General features: G+C 43.4%; 1 protein-coding gene across 2 annotated transcripts in view; it reads left to right on the top strand.

Moving 5' to 3' along the window:
* AGAP1 (ArfGAP with GTPase domain, ankyrin repeat and PH domain 1) overlaps positions 1-15892 on the top strand; it is a 391933-nt gene that overhangs the window by 136723 nt on the left and 239318 nt on the right. For both annotated transcript variants that reach the window (XM_059820051.1, XM_059820050.1), the window contains exon 4: positions 12780-12865. In XM_059820051.1, coding sequence (XP_059676034.1) covers positions 12780-12865 — 86 coding nt within the window. The remainder of the gene's footprint in view (positions 1-12779; positions 12866-15892) is intronic.

Raw genomic sequence — 15892 nt, 5'->3', positions numbered from 1 at the left:
GGGAAGCTGAAATTTTTGAATGGCGAATTGAATCCCGAATGAAAATGTCGAATTCAGATCCTCGGTGCGATGGTTCGCAAGCTTTACGCAGCACTTTGTGGGGCAGCAGAAGCTATCGGAGTACTTTTATTGTCCGTAAAACCGCAGACAAACGCTGTGTTGTGTGCAGGAGACAATGATGACTTTAGACACGTGTTTCAACATTATCTCCTTTCTTTGTCTTCTATTTCGTTATAATACTATCAGCTGATTATTTTTATTTGGCATTTCATGCTGACATCCAGATATAAGATAACACTTGTCTTTTTTTGATCATTTTGAAGTATTGCTGCAGTTGGCTCCCTTGGGCTTTTGGAGCCTTTCAGGCTTAGCATAAAAGAGCGTGTTTATGTATTCTGCCATCTCCCTTCTCCAGCCCTTCCCTCTCCTCGTCCCCCTGAGACTGGCTGTGTGGGTTAGCGAATTCTTTGAAAACCTCTCTGTTCCAGCCGTCAAGTTGGCTGCTGTTTGAAGTGTTGCACAAATAAGGAACTATTTTAATTAAAAGAAGTTAAGTATTTGCTCTTTTCCTGGGGAGAAGGTGCTGAAGAAGCAGTTTCCTAGAAGGGGTTTCCCTTTTAGGTTGTGTGCCTTGAGGGTTGACCGATCTTTAAGGTGTCTCTGACGTGTTGCACCTTGAATACTCAAGGGTTTTGGTGACTTAACGTCTGTAGGATTTGCGCCCTTCTCGTAACAGGCTCCTCTGAAGGTTGCGTCCCAGGTAGAAGCTGTAATTCGGATTTATAGCCGCTACTACAACTTTAGGCTCTTAATAATAATAAAAGGGACCCTTATGTCTCCAGTGGTCTTTGCCTTCTGCTGCTGTTGAGTCAGAAGCCAGTTTGGAGTTTCTCTTGCTGGAAGAAGGGCCTGCCTTCCGCTTTCTTTCTCAAATATTACTTCTGGTTGTATTTCTAAGTCATAGCCCAGTGTTTAGCTCTCCATCGTAAAGCAGAATTTAAAAGTGTTCTTTAAACGTGAGGTTTTTTTCAACTTGTATTTGATTTTCTTATTGGTGGTGGGTTTTTTTCCCTTTCCATTTAATCTTACGTTGTTTTGGAGGGTTGTATCAGAAGGTAGGGCATAGTAGTTAGCTGATTTTATTCACAATATGTTTAATTCTCAACAGATTTTTTTAATTTGCTGCTGTAGCAGGCTATCACTAGGTTTTCTACATGTTTTAGGTATGACAAGGGCCTTCCACCTCGCAGGATGGCAGGATTAGATCTTGGCTAAGTGATGTCTTTCTCTTTTCTCCCTCCCACTCCTCCCTGGTTCTGAGTGATACTGATGTGAAAGGTTTTCAGTGAAATACAGAATACAAACGGAAAATGGATTTTCCTACCCCTTAAGATATAGTATGCTATTAGGTAATGACCCTTCTCTTCTCATATTTGAATTGGAATATTTTGGGAGGTAATTTTTAAAAAAATAATAATAAAAGAGAATATGGTAGTTGCTTTGTCTCGGTTTCCTTAGCAGATCTCAGTATGATTTTTTTTTGTGTGTGTGTTCAGGCAGATTATAGTATAATCACAGCTAGCTGAAGTCCAATTTTAACTTCAGGGTTACTATTTGTAATGTAATACTGTGATGTAAGGACAGATATTATAGGAGCCGACTATAAACTAAGTATAAAAAGGGATCTTTAAAAAAAAATAAGCCTGAAATCTCTGCGTCTGTGCTTACAAGAGTTAAGTTTTTGGCTTCTCTTGGTTACGTAGTTTAGGGTTTGTTAGCAGGTGCATTAAGATCTGTGAAACTTTGTTGGAAGCTTGTAAAGTTGAACTCGGAGAAATTTTGTGCAGGTGTTGGCAGGAGATGATTTATACGTTGGATTGAAAGGTAGAGGCTGGGTGAACATTTGGCTGAACGAGTTGGTGTCTGGAAGATGAAGTGTGTGATAAACCAATTTTTAAGGAGCTGCAGTAAAAAAGAGCTATGGTATTTTCAGTCACGGGGCTGACTTTGTACGGAACTTTGTTTGGGAAGTGGTGTTTGGGGGTGTAAGCTTTTTAAACTTGGAAGGACTGGTGATGGAAACAGGTAGGAGTGTACTAAAGTAGTAGCACACCCTGCCCAAAGAAGTTGATTACTGCTCTTTGGTTTTTGTTTGTCTCCAGCTGGCTTGATAAAAATAAGCTTTTAAAATTGGACTTGGGGCATATATACAATTAGTGGGTGTGACGTGTGTAAGCGGCTGTCTGCACCTGCTGTCCATAAAAAAAAAAACCCAAAAAAGCAAAAAAACAAGTAGTAATAAAAAAAAGCTATCTTATATGCCTGATTTCCTAGCTTATTAGTAGAAATGGAACCAGTAATTTAATTGTTGGCCCCGTCACCTGACACTATGGGGTCAGACAGGTTCTTTTAGGGCTCCTTGGCGGGATGACGCCAGCGTTATATATAGGGCCGTTTGCCTTATAAAATGGTGTTGGTTACGCTGACCAAGGTTCAGGAGCAGGGGGTACTGGTCACACCCCTACAAACGTACAAATACCGTTGTTTCTCTTCCATTTGAATCCTTAATAAGGCATAGCTTTGAAAATACTTGAGCACGTTCATCTGAAGAGTTTTCCTGGCTGATTAAGCTGGAAGATCTGACGTTCATAGTTGCGCCCCGATGAAATGTAAATAAAGCCGCACGAGGTGAAGAGGTGGTGGTGCTGGCGAGAACGCTCAGTACGAGGAACAAAAGCAGAAGCCCAGGAATCTTAAAACCCTTTCAGGTCGCAGTCGCAGGATTCAGCGCGCGGAGGCAGGCCTGCGGTCGGTGTGGCTGTAAGGGGCTCCGGGCGCTCGGGACGTCGGGATGAATGCAAGGGATCCGGGTGGCTGTCGGAGGAGGAGGTTCCTCGCAGGTTCCTGCTGGTTATTTTCCTCCCCTTGAAATTGTCAGAAATATTTTTTCACGTGAATGAACTCTGAAAAAGGGCATACTCACAACCTGTAATGTATTCAGCTTTTATTTGCTCAGCGCCAATAGTTCTGTAGGTTTATATGCAGTAGATGTCAGATGAAGATGCGTTACTTCATCGTGGTGAATTGAGGGGTGTCTAGAACCTTGTTCGTGGGGTCATTTTGGAGACGTGAGCGCTTACCTGCAGGTCACAGGTGCTTTATCACTTGGCAGAAGGTGTTTCAGGATTTTGCAAATTCACGTTAGAACCTTGAAGAGTATTAAACTCTCAAACCTATTTATTGTATTTAAAAATCACGTATAGGTTGGTGTTATGCCTTTCTTAGGAGGAAAGACAACCACAGATTCTTGCAGGCAGGTGTAAAATGACAGGCGTAATTCAGGTGGACTTGCTAAGAATCAGTGTGCTGCTTTAAATATGAATAGCTTTGTCTATAATGCTAAACGTTAAGCCTGTATGGTACTCTTTCTGCTGTGTTGTATACTTCAGTATTACCCAAACGCATTTTTTGAAGTTGTCTTTGAGAGAGGCCTTACCTGTATGGCTTCTGCAGAAAAGGGAGATCAAGTACTAGTCGCTAAACCAGAGAAGTTTAATAATTGAGTAGATTCTCTCCTTTGTCAAACAGCTAATCAGATAGTGATTGTGTTGTAAATGAGATGCCCTGAGGTATGGGGATGCTTCCAGCCAGGAGGGTGAAATGGTACAAGATTTTAAATGCTTTAAGGGCAGCCCATTCTGAAATGCACGTTGGCAGCGTGTGCTTTCCGGAATCCCATTCTGCTTCTCGGCTTTGCTGTTGGACTGGAGATCCCAAGGCTTAGACTTAGAATTGTGGTGACTCCTGAGTAGAGCTTTGTATCTCGATTTCCACTGGATACTTTTGCCTGTTTACCTGGGATCACACTAAAATAGGAACTGAAAAAATGGTAAAGGTCTTCCCCTTGCCCTAAAATGGGATCAGTACATTATTTCTTAGTAAGAATCCTCGCTTCTCATCTCTTCTTGCTCCGTTCTCTTAAATAACCACAATTCATATGCTTATTTTTCTTTCACTATATTTTCTAGGCAGATTTATTTATTTATTTTTTTTTTTGCAAGTGCTTGTGAGCTCTTTTCATTTGGTCCTTATCTTCCGTGTAATGCGCTGCCCAGAGCAATACATACCGGGGGTTTGTAAGCCGCTGGCGCCACGAGGGCTAGGACAAGCTATCCACTTGTCTGCACTCCACAGGGATTCACAGCTCCTCGGCCGCAGGGCTGGTGCTTTGCCGTCCTGTCCATCTCTCTGCAGCTGGTTGCTCCTGCTTGGGTGAAGGACTTTCTATTTGTCCTGAGGATGCTGCTTTTGGTGTTTCCACTCATATTTTTTTTAACTTGTTATGGTCACGTTGAAGTACAATCCAATTTTCTAATATAATTGCAGTCCCTCCTGCTTCATTATCTAGAAATTAAATAGCCTGTTACTTCCATCTTCTAGATTACTAATAAAACACTGCTATGAGGCTTGAAACTCCTGCAGAAACTTGTACTGGTATCATACTTTTTTAAAGATGAGTCATTTGATGAGTACCAAGTGGTAAATGGAGTTAAATCCAGTTGGCAGCCGGTCACAAGTGGTGTCCCCCAGGGCTCAGTTTTGGGGCCGGTCTTATTTATTATGTTTATCGACAATCTGGATGAGGGGATTGAGTGCTCCCTCAGCAAGTTTGCAGATGACACCAAGTTGGGTGGGAGTGTTGATCTGCTTGAGGGTAGGAAGGCTCTGCAGAGGGATCTGGACAGGCTGGATCGATGGGCTGAGGCCAATTGTATGAGGTTCAACAAGGCCAAGTGCCGGGTCCTGCACTTGGGTCACAACAACCCCAGGCAACGCTGCAGGCTTGGGGACGAGTGGCTGGAAAGCTGCCCGGCAGAAAAGGACCTGGGGGTGCTGGTTGACAGCCAACTGAATACGAGCCAGCAGTGTGCCCAGGTGGCCAAGAAGGCCAACGGCATCCTGGCCTGTATCAGAAATGGTGTGGCCAGCGGGAGTAGGGAAGGGATCGTGCCCCTGTACTCAGTGCCGCTGAGGCCACACGTTGAATCCTGTGTTCAGTTTTGGGCCCCTCACTCCAAGAAGGACATTGAGGTACTGGAGCGTGTCCAGAGAAGGGCGACGAAGCTGGTGAGGGGTCTGGAGCACAAGTCTGATGAGGAGCGGCTGAGGGAGCTGGGGTTGTTTAGCCTGGAGAAGAGGAGGCTGAGGGGAGACCTCATCGCTCTCTACAACTACCTGAAAGGGGGTTGTGGTGAGGTGGGTGTTGGTCTCTTCTCCCAAGTGACAAGTGACAGGACAAGAGGAAATGGCCTCAAGTTGCACCAGGGGAGGTTCAGGCTGGATATTAGGAAAAATGTCTTTCCTGAGAGAGTGGTAAAGCGTTGGAAGAGGCTGCCCAGGGAGGTGGTGGAGTCACCATCCCTGGAGGTGTTCAAGGAACGCGTGGCCGTGGCACTGTGGGACATGGTTTAATGGGCATGGTGGGGTTGGGTTGGTGGTTGGACTTGATGATCTTACAGGTCTTTTCCAACCTTAATGATTCCGTGATTCTGTGAAGTGTGGCTTACCTCTGCTTCTGTACCTACATTACAGTCATTTTATTAGGACTGGGCTTCTCTAATTGGCTTACAGGAGCTATTCCCCTGATTGTCAGAAGCTTTATAGTGAAAATATAAGATGCACTACTCGTCTCCAAGTTCTGTCTCTATGTAGTGAAGGAAACTTCATTGCTCAGAGGCTGGCTCTTTTCTTACACCTTTATCTTGGTGGTTAATCCATCATTTTCTTCTCCTTCTGTCTGAAATACAACACTTAATGGGAATCCCAGCCTATTTACTGTGCTTCTGGTTTCTCCTTTTCACCAGGTTCTTTTAATAGAGAATCTGCTGTGGAAGTATTCCGTGCACCCGAATTTCTAATAACTGCATTTGTGTGTAATAATAACGTGTGGTTGGCTCAAATAAATGCTCTTTGCAGACTCGTCTGTGAAGCATGGCAGATTTTTTGTTTTCTCTAGGCGCTGGCACCTGTTTAAAGTTCCTGGAAGCAACTGCTGTGCATTTCATTCTCCTTGGCTGGTGTTGAGCCAAGAGTGGGTTGCAGCAGGATGTCACCCTGCTCCTTATTTGCTTAGTTTGCAGTCCCGGTCAGGCAGTTCAGGACTGCACCACGCTATCTGTTCAGTGAGTTTATACCAAGGAGGTCAATGCCTTTGCAGAAATGTCATTCGGCATAGCTGCCTTGGTATAGCCTCAAGATGAACCTCCTCCATCCCATTTTCTAGCTAAACGTTAATTATGGTCTCTGATTCTATGCCACTTGAGTAGTTAATGCTTTTTTTAAGTGTAAACTATATTTTCCTAAACACTTACAAACTTAAAATTCAGTTGCTCTCCATTCAGATCACCACCAGGTTTTGTGGACCCATTGGGTCTGGCACTCCAAGCATGTTGATGAGTGTATCTCAAAACTAATTTGTTACATGTCATTGCAGCTGCTATTAAAATTCCAGCAGTAAACCTTCTTTTCATGGAATTACAAGATCATATATTAGTGCTTCCTTGCCAGTTTTTATGTAGTGAACTTATATTACATCATACGTGGTGCCTGTGGGTACCTTGCTTTAATTGGGTATGGCTTGATACTTCAAGGAGAAATTTAATATTCTAGCCCATGATTTAATCCATCTATTTCCCAAAATACATCAAAACCTACCTGTCGAGAGAAGCCAGATGGTGGGGTTTGAAAGGCTCAGTCAAGGTTGCTTTGTTGGTGGGTTTGGGTGGGTTTTTTTGTTGGTTTATTTCTTTTTTAACCCAGGTACTTTGCTGGGAAGCTGGTGCAGTTCATCCGCTTGCGGCTATAGTCTTGTGCGAGAGCGATGGTTCCCCAATCTTTGCACTTCTGTGGTTTTACGCTTAACCCAGCTCAACCACATTTTGTTTCTGAAGTGTTGGCTAGCACAATATTTGCATTAAGGAAATACCCAAAAGCTAACTTCCCGTGCGGCTGAATGATAGCTTGTGATAGCTTCTCTGCTGCTAATGCCAATATGAACTGACATCAAGCACTAAGCACAACTTCATGTCGTAAAAATTTAGTTTTAATGCTTCTTGTGTAATCCTATGCTTTATTGGGAAACGCTGAGAAAAAAGTTGAAAGTATAGTTTATATAAATGAAAATTTTGGGTCACGTTGAGCTGCAACGCTGGCGTTGGTCTACTGGGCTGTTGCAGTCATTCTTCTTTGGCGCTTCTGCGTGGTTGCAGAAGATCTTGCAAGCATCTCTTTTTTTTCCCGACCTTAATCAACAGTTTTCATATATTTTGTCCTGAAATGATGCATGTATGAACGGAGGGAATAAATGGCTTTTTAACATGTTTCCCTGAAGAGGAGCCAGATTCTTGTCTTTTCCATCTTAAGAAAAAAAGGAGAGAGAACCTGCGTTTGTGAGACAACCAACCACCGTGTTCAAAACGCATGTGTCGTTTGGAATACAAAATAGAGGCTTTTACGGCTGCTTCAGTCTTACCTTCCGTCTCGCCTCTCCTGCCCCCATGCTTGTGGTGGACATTCAGCTGCTGCGTGGGTTTGTCATGTTGCCAGGCCCCCGAATTTATCTCTCTCATATGGCCAAATAACTTCATCCCCGTGGCAATTTGCTTGAATAAAGAGCCTGGCGAGTGCAGTCGAGCCTGGGGACACAGCATGGAAATCAGCGGTTGCTTCGGTGAGCAATTATGCAGTGAAACAGCTATCAGCTCGAGGAAGAGGCGGACGGGCTTTCGTAGCCGCATGAAAACCTTCATCCGTGGAATTCCCTATCTCATATAAAGCTTTCGCAATATAGAGCGCCTTTGATTGCAAATGCGTGCGGTATTTAAAATTAGTATCAATTTTTACTGAAGGGCAGTTTCTTACTGCTGCTGATTCAAAGCACTAACCCTTGTAGAATGACGTGCATAGAAATGAGATTAGGAAGCTTTTGCTGATTCCCTCAGCCTGATATTCTGACTTGTGCTGGGTCTTTAGCCGTGGTTGAAATCGCTGACGCACAGAATTTATTTAGCTTTAGATTGATCAAAGCTGTGTTTTTATCTGGAGCGTTTTATAGTAGGAATCTGCATGTAAGAGACTGGGTGGGTTTATGTGTTGCATCAGACACACTGCTCTGCATCTTCTGGTGGGTATTGCGTGTGGGTCGTATGCAGGAGTACTATTTGCCTTCCTATGCAGAATTTTGTACGTGTCTGAAAATGAGTCCGGGTGAATTGGTAATGATCTTGCCCTGGAAAACTGGGAATAACGCAGCGATTTATAAATACAGTGTTATAGAGAAAATAAATAAACCACATACTAAAATCCTCCCAAATTAAAGCTTCCACACAGTTTCAATGATTTGTTTTTAGAAAATTGCTGTGATATTTCATGAAAACAGTTTCCAGCTCCATCTGTCTGGCTGTAGAGAGTTATTTAGGTATTCACTGGCATGTCTTTTCTACGACTCTAGAGATGGGGTTGGAGCTGCAAGTAAATGTAGTTCAGCTGTTGATCGCACGCCTTGCAATCTAGCCTCTTTGTGCTTTGCCGTGCCTGTTAGGACATAGCAGGAGCGATCGCTCCGTCCTTCGGCGCCGTGGCCCAGGCTGCCACTCGCTCTCTTTCAGTGACCTCCTTTTGGCAGGTACATACGGGAGTTGAGAAATTCCCTCATTAAAAAGCTGCACGTGTCATAATCCTGATGGGAGCGGAACAAAGCTAGCTACCTCCCTTGGGACTAGTGCTGTGGTTTTTTGAGCTCATTCTTGAAATTAAAAAGGTCATTTCTTTGTTTTCAGTGTCGTCAGCTTAGACGGTGTCTTGTGGCTCCATACAGATATTTAGAAAAATACAGTGGTATTTTGTAGGCGTGGGAGACTTCTTGACTTTGACAGGTAGCGGTAGTTCAGTATTCAGACTGGTTAACCTGTCTAATTCTTCTTTCCCAGTGGCCCTGTGATGCTTTCCAAAGTCCAAAGATGTATTTTTAAAAAAAATTCACTAGTGCAGCTCTGTCCAAGCCGAACCATCCCAAAATCAGTGCCCTTGCGCTGCTTTTATGTGCCCGGCCTGGAGATGGGTCATGTCAGGGCTCATCAAGTCAAAAGCAGAATCAGTCTATTGTTTGCCTTAATCTTATGACCATGGATATCTGCAGGACAACCACGTAGCCTTGGTTTCGTACGCTGGCAGAAGTCTGTATATTCTTCAGTGTTTATCCTTTTGTTTGTGTAAATTCTTGTTATTGAGGTAGATTTTCTCAATCTGTCCTGTGTAGTACCTAACGTTATGATGTGCTCGTGGTAAGGGCTCTTTAATGGTGTAGAAACAGAAGTTAATAGGGATGCATCCTGCTTTGATCTCAAATTTGCATAAAATAACTCTTATTTGAGGGATGAGCGTGAGTCTGCTGTTACATTTCTGGATCTTCAGATTTGATTTGAAATGCTTATTGCAGATTGGAAATGCAGGGCGTTCTTTTAAACATTTTGGTTGGGGGGGGGATTATTAGATTTAAACTATTTATCATGAATACCTGAACCCAAAGAAAAATAAATGAATTTATGAGGATGTGCAAGGAACTAGTGCATGTTCCAGATAACGAGCACACTCAGCTTTTAAGGGTAAAGAAGCCACTTAAATAAATTTAAATTGACTGTACACTGGTTGACTGCAGCACTGCTCTTCCAGTGTGACAGACCGTGGTGAAGTGGTACAACATGTCAAGATGCACCTCGAATCCTGTGTTCAGTTTTGGGCCCCTCACTATGAGAAGGACATTGAGGTGCCGGAGCGTGTCCAGAGAAGGGCGACGGAGCTGGTGAGGGGTCTGGAGCACAAGTCTGCTGAGGAGCGGCTGAGGGAGCTGGGGTTGTTCAGTCTGAAGGAGAGGAGGCTGAGGGGAGACCTCATCGCTCTCTACAACTGCCTGAAAGGGGGTTGTGGTGAGGTGGGTGTTGGTCTCTTCTCCCAAGTGACAAGCGACAGGACAAGAGGAAATGGCCTCAAGTTGCGCCAGGGGAGGTTCAGGCTGGATATTAGGAAAAATTTCTTTGCTGAGAGAGTGGTGAAGCACTGGAAGAGGCTGCTCAGGGAGGTGGTGGAGTCACCATCCCTGGAGGTGTTCAAGGAACGTGTGGACGTGGCACTGTGGGACATGGTTTAATGGGCATGGTGGGGTTGGGTTGATGGTTGGACTTGATGATCTTACAGGTCTTTTCCAACCTTAGTGATTCTGTGATTTGAATTTAGTACTGGAAATAAAAATACATTATCATGATACCGAGCTCCACGCACAGTGGTTTTGGGGAAGGCAAGGAATAGATATACAAGCTGGTCACTTAGTGTGGGTTCGTATAGGAAGAGATCTGTTGGATAACTTTATGCTGTATTTGTTAAATATAGTACGCTTCTCAAAGCTGCTCCTGCAGACAAAATCTTCAGTGACCATCGAGTGGCTCTCAAGAACAAATCTCTTCATGCTCACAGTTATGATCTGTGTATATTGATTTTAATGCTACATCCATGGTTTATTTTTTTCCCCTCCAATTCTCTGCTTAAGCTTTTTATTTCACCTTGTCTGTACCTTCTTTATGCCTCTGAGGACGGTTTGAAGATACAGTGAGACTTGAAAGGCGTCCTGTTGATAAGAGGGAATAATGAGTTGGCTCTTAAATGTGTTCAGTTCATGGTATTTTATAATTAGCTGCGTGAACTTTCAGTGTTTAAAAAAAGGAAATGGCAATTACACAGAACTTTCACTCTTCCATCACATATATACTGCATTTCCATTGTTACTTACAGTTTTAAAGAGCCTCTCTGGAGGGCTGTACATTAAGTAATTAATCTTATTTGACACTTCATTGTGAAGCATATACAATTAATTGACGATATATAGACATAATGATCTGGTTAATAGACATTCAGTTCTTGAGAGCTGAGACTAGTTGCCTTTAAAAGTTTTCTGCTTGGTTTTCATTATTCTTTTCAAGTTCACTAATGATACATATTTATCTGCCACTTGATCTTTGAAGGTAAAATTGAAATCCTGTTTGTGAGCAAGAGAATGGAAATCTGTACATAGCTTTTCTACTCCTTCTGTGCAATTAAACAACCAGAAATGTGACAGTCTTAATTGTTGCATGTTTGGTACTGCTAAGCTGTTCATAATAGGGTAGGTTTACAAAGAAAATAATAATAATACAAAAAACCAAACAAAAAGCCAACATAAAACCAACAACAAAACAACCGCAAACAAAACCCCCTGTTCTTATGTCTTTTATTAAACATGAAATGTGTTTGAACATGCTTAAATATTGCACATAGCTGAACTGTTGAGCGATCTTCATTTGAAACCTGCTTCAATGGTTGGGCTGGGGGAATGGGGGGGGTCTAAGCCAGCTTGTTGTTTCCCTAAGGCTAGCAATTTTTGTGCATATATTTGAGGATCAGCGTTAGCCTGTGTGTGCTGACTTATTTGCTTAGAGAGCTTGTTTGGAGAACAAGTCAGAGTTGTTCACTCACCTATCACGTCTTTAAAGGTGTTGGTTTTGATTGTACAACGAGTTTTGAAGTAAGCGTAGCTGGCAAATAGGGTTCAAATTGGAAATGATTCCAGTTGAAAAAAAGGGGGTGAAGAAAGAAGTTTAGTGCGTGTCAGTAGATGTGTTTTATCTCAGTCCGGTAAGTTCAGATGTGAGGCAGTTGGGTGATGCCGAGCATGGAAGCCTTGGGGCCTTTGTGGCTTAGGTGGGGAGATAAGAGCGCTTTGGCTTCCAGGAGGGGAGCCGAAATGCAACCCAACTCCTTAGGCAGGCCAAATTTGCTAATCCCGGCTTAGGCTCGGTCATGCCAGAAACCCTGAACGTGATTTGTCATTATCTGAAGTCCGGCATGAGCCACAGCAGGATGCCCGAAATACGCTTACCCCCAAAGGCAGGCAAGCCCGGTTCTGCCCCCGGGCCGTGCTTGAGGTCCCCAGAGAGAAGGGACCCGGGCAGCTGCCGACCCCCGCTTGGGTTCTTAGTGTCGGTTCCAGCTCTTTGGTCTTCACAAGCACTCAATATTCCACATCTCCCTGAAATAATAGGATCAGGAATAGAACTTGGCTGAAGGCTGCGCCTCCGCTCTTTTTATCTGGATCTCCAAAGCAGGTCTTTAATTCATCCCGCTAGTGAGCGGCCCGACGTTCTCTGTTAGTTTAGTACGTCTCGACAGAGGTACCACCATTGTAGTTGTTTTGTCTAACATGTGTCTAGTTTTTTCCCCTAACTGTGGTTTGTGAATATAGAAGTACCATTTTCATAACATTACATGTGTGCTGTAAGAACTGGGCTTCTCTTGAGGAAATGCTAATTCACACAAGAAATTTATTTTAGTTCTGATACGTGATGTTGTCTGTATGCAACTGCCCCATGTTTGCCTTTCCCAGAGACACATTCTCACCATTATATAAAACAAAGGCGACTGTCTTTTAACTCTGCGTGTCGAAACCAAGTACACCTAACATGGGAGTTAGTGTTTGTAATGCAGTTGTTGGCTTTTTTCCCCATTAGCCCTGTTTTTAAAGTATGTGACTTAACTTTCTTAAGTAATTTCTACGCATATGAACTTACGTTCACGGTAGTTCGCTAATTTGCGAAAGGTCTTAAGGACGCCCTGTTTTTCCGCAAGCGAAGCCTTTTTCTATTTTGTATTTTTTTTGCCTTTTCTGTTCTGTAACGAGTTACTTTGTGTGACAGGTGGGAGATTCAAGAAAGAGATAGTAGTTGATGGACAAAGCTATCTGCTGCTGATTAGAGATGAAGGGGGCCCTCCAGAGGCACAGGTGAGCATTGCTTCTAGAGAGCTTTATCCGCCTCGCGCCACGGTTTCCTCTCTTCTAAAACCTTTCCTTTAAGAGAATTGCCTTTGTTTTATTCTTTCCTGGGTCCTGCTCATCTTTCTGCTGGGAAAAAGTTTTTGTCGCCCTCAGGTGAAAAATAACTCCGTCTAGAAATTATTTGGGACTTCAGCTACGTTGTGAAAACTGTGCACTGAAGAGGTGCGGCTAGCTTGTATGGAATGCCCAATCAATATGCTTCCAGTGACCGCGGAACTGCACGTTATTAAGATTTCTTCTGAGTTAGAATCTCTAAAATGTTAAAACACAAAGTAGGTGTATGCACGGTGACGCACGTACTTGCGTACAAACGTTTGCTTCCACGTTTTGCTCCCCGTGCTGTTTAAGACTCGGCTTTGCGAGCTGCAGTTCAGCACTCCCGACTTCTCGGATCTCTCTCTTGGTTTTACCTCCTTGTCTCCTAGAAGGTGACTCATCGGGATTTGCCTTTGAGAAGACGCTGGCGGGTTTGCGCGCTTCACTCTGTTACTCTATTTTGAGCGACGTCAAGTGAAGCGTTTGCTTACGCGATGCTTAAATCGCCGCAGACTCCGGCAGCGTCCTTGTCTTCAGGCATCCTCCTTGTCTCTCCCCTCTACCTCTTCTTACCTGGGCGCTCGTGGGGTTTCTCAAGCGTGGCGGCTGCCGCTGGCCTTGCTTTCGCTCGGCTGTCCGGTGGCGGATCGGCTTCAAAAAAAAAAAAAAGGCAAGAAAATGGAGCAGCAGGATATGTGCTGTCGCCAAACAGCTGAACGGGAGCGGTGCCAGCAGCAGCAGCTTGTGTTTCAATGCTCCACTATTGCTCATTAGCTGCGGGGGGGATTAGAGCGTGGGGGAAGGTGCCCGGACAAAGGAGAAGAGAAAGGAGGTGGAGGAAATGGAGACCGAGAGAGACATCCTGGAAGGAAGTTAAAATAAAACCCCAAAAATTAGTGTCGCTGACACATCTGCAGCCGTGTGAGGCATGAGCCTCAAAGAAGCGCTCTGTTTGAGGCTGTGAAGAATTTGGCTGAAGTACCCAACGATTTCCAGGCCCCGATGCTTAGAGAACATTCCCTCGTATAAAAATATAAATAGTGGATTTGTAAAGGTACACACAGCAATCGAAATATTGTTGTACCGGAAGAATTTCCTTTGCAGAATTCATTTGCACTAACCGCGGACTAATAAACAAACACGGTGTTTTGCTTTTGACCTACGCTGGGTGAATTTGGGGATTTTAATTACTATTGTGGCTGAGGTTTGTTCTTCAGCAAATAATGAGGTTTAAGGTGTTAGTGCTAGTTCACCTCTCGGAAGATGTGTTTCACGTGTCAATTATCTTCGGGGTTTTTTGGGTATAATTTCAAGTCGCATGTATATTAAATATCTTTAATGTGTTTATTAATTCCTGGAATAAAAAATTTACTTCTGGGTTCATTAATATTTATATCTGTATAACACAGATGGAACATTATCGGGAGAAAAATGTATACCTCCCACTATTTACTTACGATATAAAAAGGTTGGTCATTTTAGCCTTCGGGTTCTGCTTTTTGCAACAGTACAGTGTATTTTTGTGGATAGTTAAGAGAGAATCAGGACTTCGGTAAGTAACGAGCTGAGCTGCGGTCTTCCTGGCGCTCAGCGGCGCGGGGTCGGGGAGCGCTCCCCAGGTGATGGCTTCCTTGCTTCAGGGCAAAGGCTGCAGCTCAGGGCTCAGTTTACTGTCCCCTTTTTTGGGGCAGGAAGGGAGGGAAACCAAATTCACCTGAAAACTCACTTTCCAGATCTATAACCTCTCTCTTTCTTGTCTAACAAGATTGTTCAGAGATGAAAATAATTAAGAAAAAGCTCATGTCATAGCGTGAGAAGGTGGCGAGGTGCGCTAGCTGATGCCGCTTCAGTTTCTGAATATCGACCATTTCTTTTGCTCACCAGGTTTGATTTTACTCCTGCGGTGATCTATTGCAAATGTAGCGGTCTCCTATTGTAAAATCCGATTAACACAGCAGCTGAGCTATAACGAGCTGTCGCATGCTATTTTTTTGAAATTTAGAACCTTTTTTTTTTTTATAATTTGGTTTTTTTGGGGCTTATCTTCAACTAACAGATCTGCTCAATCACGGTCGTAAGTCTGAAGATGGATTTATATATCAGCAATTGAGCTATCCTGCTTTCGAGCTGTTCTCTGCACAGTGCTGTGGATAAGACATTCTGGGTTTCCAGACCTTGTGTGTGTTTTCCAGAATTCCTTTGGTTTTTAGTATCGCAGATCTGATATCCACAAAGCTTAAACTTCAATATAAAAAGAGAAATAAGGAATTACTGGAAATATTTTGTGTCTGGAGGAACTCCTTTCAATAACCACCCTCTGGATTTTTTTACTAACCTTCATTAGAAGGCTGCTGCTACGCACTGATGAAACATTAAGAAAATTTAGGGAGACTGTTTCCTTCCAAACTGATGCTTTAAGGACGTAGTAGCTGTAAGGAAGAGTCCTTGGCATGATGCTGTTGAGCCCAGTCAGCGAGAACCATTTTATAATAAGACCCAAACCCAAGGCCACGGTAATGACGCTGTCTCTGGTTCCTTTGGTTAAATCTTCTGGTTTGAATAGGTCAGATTTCATAGCGTGGTAGTTGACCTTATTCTGGCAGTAGCTATGCTGTGTGTAGATGGGACTATCCTTAACGTCTAGCTGATTGTCCTCCTGACTTGTCTTGAAAACCTCAGAACGTTTTTGGCTATTTTTACGCTCTAACCATAAGAGACGTGTTTGCTTTCAAGTACAATACAGTCATAAATATGCACATTAACTGAAATTACCAGCTAATACGCTGTATGAAAAAAGGGCAAGAAGTATTACTAGCTCCAGCTTCTGGAAAAGGAAAAAAATTAACGAGCTCAGCAACTTCAGTATGTAACTTCATACTGTTGGCTCTTTTTTCTTCCCTTTGCACGTCCCAGCTTGGGATGCCTTCCTAAAAGCTG

The sequence above is a fragment of the Gavia stellata genome, chromosome 8 (genome assembly GCF_030936135.1).
Source record: "Gavia stellata isolate bGavSte3 chromosome 8, bGavSte3.hap2, whole genome shotgun sequence".
In the NCBI taxonomy this organism is placed as follows: domain Eukaryota; kingdom Metazoa; phylum Chordata; class Aves; order Gaviiformes; family Gaviidae; genus Gavia; species Gavia stellata.
The sequence above is the reverse complement of the archived record's forward strand: the minus strand, read 5'-3'. Positions and strand labels throughout refer to the sequence as shown.